Source organism: Orcinus orca, chromosome 19 (genome assembly GCF_937001465.1).
Source record: "Orcinus orca chromosome 19, mOrcOrc1.1, whole genome shotgun sequence".
Classification (NCBI taxonomy): domain Eukaryota; kingdom Metazoa; phylum Chordata; class Mammalia; order Artiodactyla; family Delphinidae; genus Orcinus; species Orcinus orca.
Genome location: NC_064577.1, coordinates 15,467,586 through 15,477,688, shown reverse-complemented (window position 1 = coordinate 15,477,688; position 10,103 = coordinate 15,467,586). Strand labels below are relative to the sequence as shown.

Here is a 10,103-nt window from a genome sequence, read left to right as displayed (position 1 = left end):
CATGAGCTGACATCTGATGCCTACCCAGCAGCCACAGGACTGGAAGCAGAAAGCAGGGCTGGCAGCCAGATGTCGGGCCGAGGCAGGCCGCGTTCTTACAGGCTGTCTCTCCACCATGACACGGCACCCTCCTCCTTCAGCAGTAAGAAATGCTGGGTCAAGCCAGGACAACCAACAAAGAAACAAATCTGAACTGACCCCATCATCACGCCTGCTCAAACAGAACGCAAAGCTTTTTTCCAAGAAGGATAAGCAGAGAAACGGCAGCCAGAAGACGGGGCGAGAAAAAGAAAGAAGCCGTACACACTTCCAGAAGAAGAGAATTTTCCCCCATGTGAAATGCACAGATAATTTAATGGAATTAACTTGGAATTGGATAATTCCAATGGAACTGACCCTCTCAGGGTCTAACTTCAGAAAATCAAATTACAAAGTCATCATCACATCCTAGATTTATTACAACTGACCTGCAGGCAAAAGGATAGAACTATTACATAAACACTTCGATTCCATGTATATATCTTAAATAGAGGAAGAATTCAAACAAGAATACAGGATAAAATATTCCAAGCTCCAAGAAGCAGTTATGTTACTGAGCTCCATTTTTACAGACAAATAAGGCAATATCCCTGCACATTAGCTTTTTGATAATTTTTATACATTTTTCTATGGTACAAGAGAAAAATAACCAGAGTTCACAATGTACAGTTCTTATACTATTTTCACAGTTTGTGAACACTATACACCCTTTTGTTTTAATAAAGATACATTGTAATAAACTCCTTGCCCTTAAGTTTATAGTTTATAATAATCTATGATTAATACACTAAAATTGCCTTTTTATGTGGTCATCCACACAACAGAACGGTCAGATTAGCTCCTGGACAGTCAGAATTGCTTCTATCTCCATTGGTATATGGCAAAGTGACCCTATGCTGAGCCACACAGGAGGCTGACAGCAGAGATGCAGATTCCTCTGGAGTCCCCGGGAACGGTGGAGGATGATGGCTTGGTGTGGTCAGAGGCAGACACTGCAGGGCCTCCTGTAGAGCACTGGGAAGCCTGGGCTTCAGGTGCCATGGGGGAGAAAACAGGAAAACCAGGCAAGTGGACCAAAGTGATAAACCACGGGTGAATTCTGAAATTTACAGGGATGTAACTGTAAACAGCACCATTCTCCCTTTATTGTTGAGAAGTGTTTGTGACCGTCACCTGGGAGGAGACACAGCAACACCTACCACTGTTTGGTTCCGTCGCAGCCCCATCTGCGTCTCAGACCATGGCAGCTTTCTACTCCAGTGTGCGTGAGCCACTCACAGTGCTGCCTGACCGACTGTCACACAAACGCTCGGGGCCAGGGAGGCCAGAGTGAAACCACGGAGACCCGGCCCATGGGTAAGGGAGGAAGGACAGCAGAAGATGGCAGATTTAAATGGCCTCTTAGAACTATTCTGGGGTTCTTCGGGGGTTTTTTGGTTTTTGTGTTTTTGTAGACTCCCAATTCCAAGAAATGGTGGTGACCTGCTAGAGATTCTCGCAGGTGATGATCTCACCTAAGAGACTGCCATTTCCCATCCTCCTCTGGTCAAGCGGTTTTCTCTAGAAAAGATGCTCCTTCATTACCTACCACATCAGCTAGGCCCCACGCTTCTCAGCCTTTTAAACAGTAGAGCATGTGAGAGACTGGGGGCTAAAAATCCTTGGTAAGGAACATCCTTGGTAATTATAAATGTTTCTGATACAGGAGAAAAAGGCGAAATATTGGATTAAGCAAAAGTCACATAGTGGCAAGACCACACAGGTGGGTAAAGAGATGCAGAAGCTGAAGACCTGGGCCAGTGATGTCGAACAACTGAGATTTGGTCTTTTGCTGCCTAGAAGAAATCTTTATCTAATCAATCAAGGCACATTGCTACCAGCTACTTCTCCCTGTTAGTGAGTTATGATGGCTGAAGTATCAGGCTTGGGACCAAGGGGAAATATACAGCTGCTACAAGTTGTTCCATAAGATTCTAGGATTAAAAACAGCTGTAAACTTTGCCCTCCGTACTTTTTTCTTCTTCCAGTCCAGGTGGTCTGTGGCAGGTGGAACATCCAGTTGGCAGCACACCGAATTCTGAGAATGAAATTCTTAGGATCAGCACCTTCTCTGACAAGTGGCAGACTCCTGAGTCTCCCCAGTGAAGAGCAGAGGGCTGGAGAAGGAGAAAAGAACACGTTCTGTCCTGTCTCAATCTTCTAATGTTCACCTCTCTGAACGCAACGTGGTTTTTGGTAAAGATAAATTCCCTCTGATTTAACATGATATCTCTAACAGGGAAGGAATTTGGCCAAGTACATCCATCCCCAGACATCGACGGTGGCTGTAAAGCAACAGAATGTCACATCAGTAAATCTATTGCACTTGGTGAAGACAGTAAATCCCTCCTCCGTCTCCCAGCTCCAGAAGGCAATGCGTCTCGTTGGCTATGCCCGCTCTTCTCACTCCAGCCCAAGTCTGTGTTCAGACACAGCATCCATCACCGCATCCTTCCAGTATTTGGAAGTCTGACAAAACACCATTCCAGTAGCTGCGTCTCCAGGTTTCGAGTCTAGAAATGAATTTAAGATGTGATCTAATCACGGTCAACAAATTGATCATACTAACTTCCACATTTCATGAATATGTCCATCACGAAAGAGCAGGATGAGGTCTCTCTGACCGGCACTAACACTGCGTGATCGCTCAGGTATTACAGGGATGCACGTTCTAGGTGACGAGAGTATACAGACATGATGGAAACAAACACCAATCTTATTGCACATGGTGTCTGGGCGAGCAATAAAAACACTGTGGTACGGGATGAAGATTCTTTACGTCTTGCTTCCTCTCAGCCCTTTTGCCTAGAGTCTGACGTAGCAGCGATGTCAGTCGACATACATGGGAGAGCTGGGAGTAGCTGGCATTTGATCCAGGATTTTACAAACATAGCATGCGACCTCGACAGCGCGCTCTTCATACATCAAAATAAAGGGATGTTTCTGCAAGAATATTGAAAAACAGAAAAAGAGAAGAAAAATGATCAATATTCGCATCAGAGCTCACACGGAACTTTTCCCAGTTTCGACACAGCACAGAACTGCAGGCTCCAGCCAGGTTGAGCTGTAAATGACTGTAGCAAGGCAAGCACAGTCTGCACTCCACGCAGACGTGTTAATGGGTGTGAGCCGCTGAGATACGATGCACGGTGTCAGGCTCTGGAGGAGCCGCCCTGGCTGTGAGGTCTGCAAGCTTATCTGTGTACCAGGACGGCACACTCCTCAGCACAAAGCATAGCTGGAGCCTCCGCCGCCATCTGAGAGCCAAGAAGAACGGCATGAATCACGGTCGCTATTCCTCGTGGGACACAGGCATGAACTCCAACCTCCCACATCTCCCCACATGTAGCAGAAGGACCTTACAAAAAGGCTTCAGTTTCGACCCTTCTGACCCCCACTCCAAAAGAGGCACAATGGAAACTTCTCCCCTGAGCTTGTGCGCTGTGCTCTCCAAAGCCTATGGCTCTGTACCTGCCTTGCAAACTCATTTTTTCGTCCTCCACCCCCAGCGATATTTTTCTTTCATAGCTTTGCTAAGTACACTAACCAAATACGTTCAGTCAGTGCTGGGGTTGACTGGAGTTCTACCTAACATCCTTGGAGAACCAGAAGCTAGTGTGACAAGTGGGTCTTTTCCTAAAACATTCCCACATTATTAGGTCATAGGACTTTCTTCACTGCCAAGACCAAGGCCAGATCCGGTAGACTGCTTAAAAAGTCCGAGTTCCATGGAAGGGTGAGAACTTTCAAAGAAATGAGAATTGGCCATACGATGTCAGTTTGTGTGAGAGCTTTTAATAAAGGCAGGATGAGCACAGTAAATTCCTATGGCCGTGTTATACACACAGACCACGCAGTGGAAACGGCTCCTCAAAGTGAATGTTCAAGCTCCTTCGGGTAGTTTTTATAACATGTGAAGGCCAAAATTTTCCATGAGAATCTAGCTAGTAAATTAGTAGGAAAACTAGACCTACACATTTTCTCTTCCCAAATCTCTTTGCTTTACAACATTCTTTAACAACGCTCATTAAGGTCAATCAGTCTAGGACAGAGAGGCCGGCTGCTGCTTAGTGGACAGCATGCTGGAGGGCTCAGGAGTGAGGAGACAGCTCCAACTCCCCAAGTCTCAGACTCACCAGAAGTTCTTTATACTTTGGCCTTTTGGATTCATCCTTGGTAAGGCTAAAATAACACAAAAATTAACATCGTTAAAATGGACACACAGTTACCCAAGTACTTTTATTTTCACGAACAAAGTATTACAATCAAATAAGTAGGTTTTTTTCCCCTTCAGATACAAAGTCACAAAGCAGACAACCTGCCAAATATAAAAAACACACAAAAAATGAGGCAATCTACAATCTAAGGATTTGCCCTTAAGATACTCAACGTAGGAGCATTAGTGAAAAATGAGAAACAAGTTAACTGGTGAAAATTGGATAAATCATGGCATAGCTACATGTTAGAATACTATGTAGTTAAACGTATTTAATGCATGTGTAAGTATAAGATTGTAAGTGTATATGTCTGTGTGCCTGTGTGTTTCTAAATATATACGGCCACTACCCTAAGAGAAACTTGTAATCCAGCGAGTCTGGGAGATAAGCTACATATGAATTTTATAAACTTATCCTTAGAACTAAAACATTTTTGCACTCTGTATCTTAATTCTGTGTTCTTTGTTCCAAAAGTTTACAGTAGTACAACTTCATAAGGACTATATTGATATATTAAAAACCTCTGCCCTCCTGACATTTTCCCCTTGAATTCTACCCTGTCTAATTAATGTCGCCAGAAGTGCTTTCATTTTGTTTGTATTTTCCTGATCTATCTTGGACCGTACCTTAATCACCACTCTCCTCCAACCTCAATTACATTCACTTTTTTAGTATCAGACGTGAATCTGGGCAATAAAGGTCCCCTATATCTGAACTCAGTGCTGTTCTTCACAGCTGCACCTTCTGTAGTGGACGCCTCACTGTGCTACACAGATGCCTTCTTTAGGAATGAAGGACTTACTCCTCCACTGCCAGGAGGGCTGCCAGCAGGCAGCCCTCGGTTGTGGCTTCTAAGGGATGGCATCAGTTGAAGACAGCCACCTTGGCCTTCTGGCGCCAGCCTGTATCTAATGACTGATCCACAAAGGGGCGTAAAATCCAAGACCCTCCTCCCATACGAGTCAACCTTGGAGGGCCAGCCCAGCTTCACAGCTTCCTACAGGGCTGGTGGAGGCTTTGGCTGAGGCTGCATTGCAGCCCAACTCCCCTTTCTGCCTAGCCCTGCTTTCCCTCCCTTTGCTGTTTGTTGATCCAAAGATCACTACCTACCACTTAACCAACTTCCTGTACACTTTTTACTGTCCCCAAAGCCTGCTTTCCAGGGAACCAACCTGCAACACCCTTTTGCTGGGCTTACTTTTCTTCTTGGTCAAATATATCTTTTCAAAACAATCTATGAATGGTAAACTCTTGGGCTTTCCCTTCCTGGAAAAAAAAAATCTATACTTCCTCATTTTGAATGATAATTGAGTGCCCATGTATAAAACTTTAGGATGAGGTTGACAATTATTTTTCCTCAGCACTCTGGAGATATGACTCCACTGTTTTCTGGCAACTAGTGTTGCTGATGACGAGTCTGCTGTCAGTCTGATTCATTCATTCTTGCAGGTACTCTAAGTTCTCTTCCTGCCAACTCTTACTTTATCATTGTTCTGCAATTTTGCTTCAGTGAATTTTCATATAAATTTACCTTTATTTATCCTACGTGATACAGAGACTTTAACTGAAATCTGAGCACCTATCCTAGATCAATTCTCAAATCTGTTCCACTATTATCTCCTTAAATATTGCTTCTCCACTTTCAGAGCTGTTTTTCATTTCCATTATATACATCTTAGAATTACTCATTCTCTTCTCACTGATTTTTAACTATTTTCTTTCATACATATTAGTCTACATCATGCTGGGGAAACCCTTCAAGTCCATCTTCCAGTTCCCCAACTCTGTTTTCAAGTGTTTTCAGTCCAGAGTACATCACATATGTTGTATCTTTGTATCAATAGCTATGTTTTTTCATTCCCAAGCCTTCTAATTAATTAGTTTTCATAGCTAACTGTTTCATTTCTGTTTACTTCTTCCTCAGTTTTAATGAAACTTATACCTTTACTTCCTTGGGCATCTTAAATATACTTATTTTAAGTGTATTTTAGACTATTCCATAATCTCATCTCCAAAGCAGCTTTATGTTATAGTCTGTTGCTTTTCTTTCTTTTTATTTTAAATTAATTTTTATTGGAGTATAGTTGCTTTATAATGTTGTGTTAGTTTCTACTGTACAGCAAAGTAAACCAGCTATATGTATATATTTATCCCCTCTTTTTTGGATTTCCTTCCCATTTAGGTTACCACAGAGCACTGGGTAGAGTTCCTTGAGCTATATAGTAGGTTTTCATTTGTTGCTTTTCTTAGCATTAGACTTCATGCTTCTTCATCATTTTTTCATTATTACCCTCCCTTCCCATGAAAGTTAAATACTGCATATCTGCTACAAACCATTATACTATGCAAGATTTTCTGGCTCTCCAGAACAAATTTTTGTCCCTTGGGGGTGACAGCACTCCACTAAGAACGCACGTTCTAAACAAGTTTTCAACAAGAAGTAATGATTGGATAGACATGCATCATAAAAAAATACAGCTGTGACAAAAAGAAGGAAAATGGCTTGGAACAAGGTGATATTGGATTATGAGGAAACCAAATAGGAATCCGAATGATCCAGGTTAGATACTAGAAAATGCTCAGGGATAGAAGAAGGGAGAATGGACAAATGTGGAGAGCTGATACGAGCATATCACAAAAACAGATAATACTTCAACCGCAGACCTTAATGATCTGGAATGAGATGGAACTACGTACCTACTCAGGGAAAACAACGTGAGATTCAAGTCTATAACCATTATTTATGGGAGAGAACTTGAACCACGGGACACAGAAATAAAAAGTAAATATAAATATAAATATATATATATATATATATATATATAAAACAAAACCAACAGAGAGATCAGGAATTAAGAAGAAAGCAATCCTGGTGGAGTGTTCCCAGGTGATTATTTTAGACATTATGCTCTATGACTCACACAGATTCTTTTAACCAAATATTTCATTAAAGTGGAATATATAAAATGATCACATTTTGCAATTATATACTGTATATATGTGTGCAAATTGGTAAAAGTAGATGTTTTTTTAAAAGGAAAAAGCAGCCAATTTGCGTCATCCTTATGGCCCTCTTCTATCTAAAAATCTTGAGGTATTCTTCTCCCCTCTGAAAACCAACACAAAAGTAGAATTTGGTTAGAGAAGATGAAAGGGACTTGAAAACTGGAGCCAAACAAATGTTTTCTACATATTCAAAAAGAGGGCAATGCTAGACCGTGAAACATTAAGTCTTAGTCTTATAGGACCTAAAAGAGTAGAGAGAAACAGCATTCCTGGAAAGAAAAAATTAAGAAAAAGAAAAGCATTTTCAAGGATGAAAATATACAAAATGCTCTGGCTTTTTGCTCATAAATATATCTTACTTTTAAATCATGTTGGATAAACAGAATAATTATCAAAAATATTCAAATGATAACAAAACAGGTTTTATTTAAAATTTAGATAACAAGGCACGACTGTCCTGTTGCCATATCAATGTATATTTATTCTTACATGCTACAAACACATACACACCTGTAAAAAGGGGAGTGAACAATATCAGGTGTGGGGTTCCTAGAATAAGTAAACTTATTGGAATAAGGTTCCTTGGAATAAGGTCTCTGTGAGGCAGTATATGGTTCTACCAACTGAGCTTTGGGCCTGACACTACTACATACACCCAGCTGGGTTACGTGTCAGGTCAGAGCAGAGAGCCACCCCTGAAAGTCTGGCAGGATCTTAACTTAGTAAAAGCTTCCAAGTGATTCTGGTACAATTTCATTGTTAGAACCACATCAGAATAAGATGATCAATCTCACCTAGGCTGTATTTCTTGTACAAGGTACTAGAAATCTGGAGGCAGCAGCTTCTCCACCACCCACATCTGTTTTTCATCAGTACCTGAGTAGCAGAATAAGAGAGTGATGCCTCTCCAGGCTAGCTGGAGCCTTCCATGTAGCCACAGTGATCCAGAGTCCCAGCTGAGAAGACAGAGCGATATGAAGCAGGCTCCCCTTCCCCAGTATAAAGTACCAGTGTTGCTAAGATCAAGTAATCACCTCACTGTCCTCTCACCGTATATCTCTGAGCATTCATAAATCAAATACTCACCACAAGTTGACAAAGTTGATGAAACTTGGGGAAAATTCCCTTTCCTCAGAATTACTCAACTGTGGTGGGTCTCCTTTCACAACTTGTGTTAGTTGATCAAACACACTATTCCACTTTGGATAAGGAAATCGGCCTGTGGCCAATTCGTACTAAAGAGAACACAGAGGAAAAAGCAAAATACACTGGGCATTACTTATTAATCCAGTACTTATTACTCCTCACTGGAAAGGCCACATTGTAAATCTAAACTCCAAGCAAAACTCTTGAAAAAGCCTTGACTCAAATCAAGATCAGGTTGAGGTGCAATCTTCAGAATTATGGCTAAGTGGAAAGGATATTTAGAAATCAAGATAGTATGTCCATATCTGCCACAGGTCAAACATATTTGTGAACTGTATTCTCATCTTTCTCCCACTCTGTTCTGAGGACAATGGAAACCTAGAAACTGTGCTTTTTCCAAGAACTAGGTTTAAGTCTGCAGCATGGCCTAAATGAACCCCATTTTACGTGCACTGACAGGCGACCCCAAACTTATCAGAGATGGCACATGACAGACAGAGCACTATCTGAGAAGATGGTTTTGGAGCTTCTTCCACTGAGATTTGACTTTGTCAGTTTAGTCAAATATTAAAGTACCAGTTTGCACAATGAAAGGAAGGCGAGCAAGCAATCATAAAGCCGTCCTCCGACAGGAAGCTGGTATGGGAGGGCCTTCTTCCCCAGAAGAGGCCTCCTGCAGCTCAGCACCATCTCCACTCGCACCTGCGCCTGTGGGAAAGCAGGCAGGTGGGCACGCACACACACGCAAATCCACTCCTTTGGCTGAGGTTTCTTTTTGATAAAAATACAAACGCTTGGGAAGAAGTAAACCTCCTTGATTATTCACAGCAATGGGAATTGCTTCATTAGATTCATTCCTGAGAACAGGTTTTAATAAGAGAAGGAAACAGTAGGATACAACATCATAAGGTGAAAGACTTAGGATCTTAGGAGTTAATTTCACACATCTCGTAATTTTAAAAATACTATATGAAAATAATGTCCCTATGAAAAATTAAAAAGCAATTATAAGTACTGAACGCCTTGCTTTTAAACAAAGTTTAGCCAGAGGTACTAAAGGAAATTGCTTAAAAAATTCCTATGTTAAAACCTTTCACAGAACAAAATTTTGTTTTTACAATAAAGTAAAAACTTGCTTTTTAAGCATAACTGGCTTGGACATAGATAGGTATTTCTGAGTCGTGACTACCTCTTACATGCAAACAGTTGTCTCAGTTGTTAGCTATAAGTCTTGCCCCAGTCACCAGACCTAAGATTCCCAAGTTCTGTGTTCTCTCCTGACTAACTGGGAAGGAATCCCCTTTGGTTAGTGGCTTCACGCTGAGAAAAGACTCCACGAGGTGTCTCCCATGTCTGCTCACATGGAAACCAGATGGAGTCTTGTGCAGAGCTGAGCTGTCAGCCTTCATGTCTCTAGACGGAGAATTCATTAGGTGTGGCACAGTGACTCACCAAGGACACTCACAAGGGTGTGTGATCCTCAGGAAGAGGACCTTAGTGCCATATAATGCCAATAAACAAATGGAGATTATTTAACAAGCTACAGGAAAAGTTCACTGCTCTGAACCTGGTGTCTCGGGGCTCTGGGGTCTTACTAAGACGGGAGGAAAAGTTTTGGGTTGCCTACCAAACAGGACACAGCCCCACCTATACTGA

The 10,103-nt window shown here is 41.7% G+C and overlaps 1 protein-coding gene across 6 annotated transcripts in view; it reads right to left on the bottom strand.

Moving 5' to 3' along the window:
- Positions 1 to 434: 434 nt before the first annotated feature.
- MAP2K4 (mitogen-activated protein kinase kinase 4) overlaps positions 435 to 10,103 on the bottom strand; it is a 108,996-nt gene continuing 99,327 nt past the window's right edge. For 4 of the 6 annotated variants that reach the window (XM_004266830.3, XM_004266829.4, XM_049702248.1 and 1 more), the window contains 3 exons: positions 8,388 to 8,536; positions 4,215 to 4,260; positions 435 to 3,021 (listed from right to left, as the gene is read on the bottom strand). In XM_004266830.3, coding sequence (XP_004266878.1) covers positions 2,908 to 3,021; positions 4,215 to 4,260; positions 8,388 to 8,536 — 309 coding nt within the window. In that variant the 3' untranslated portion in view covers positions 435 to 2,907. Of the gene's footprint in view, positions 3,022 to 4,214; positions 4,261 to 8,095; positions 8,258 to 8,387; positions 8,537 to 10,103 lie in introns of those variants that run through there. The other 2 variants (XR_004481832.2, XR_004481833.2) reach the window with 2 other exon arrangements.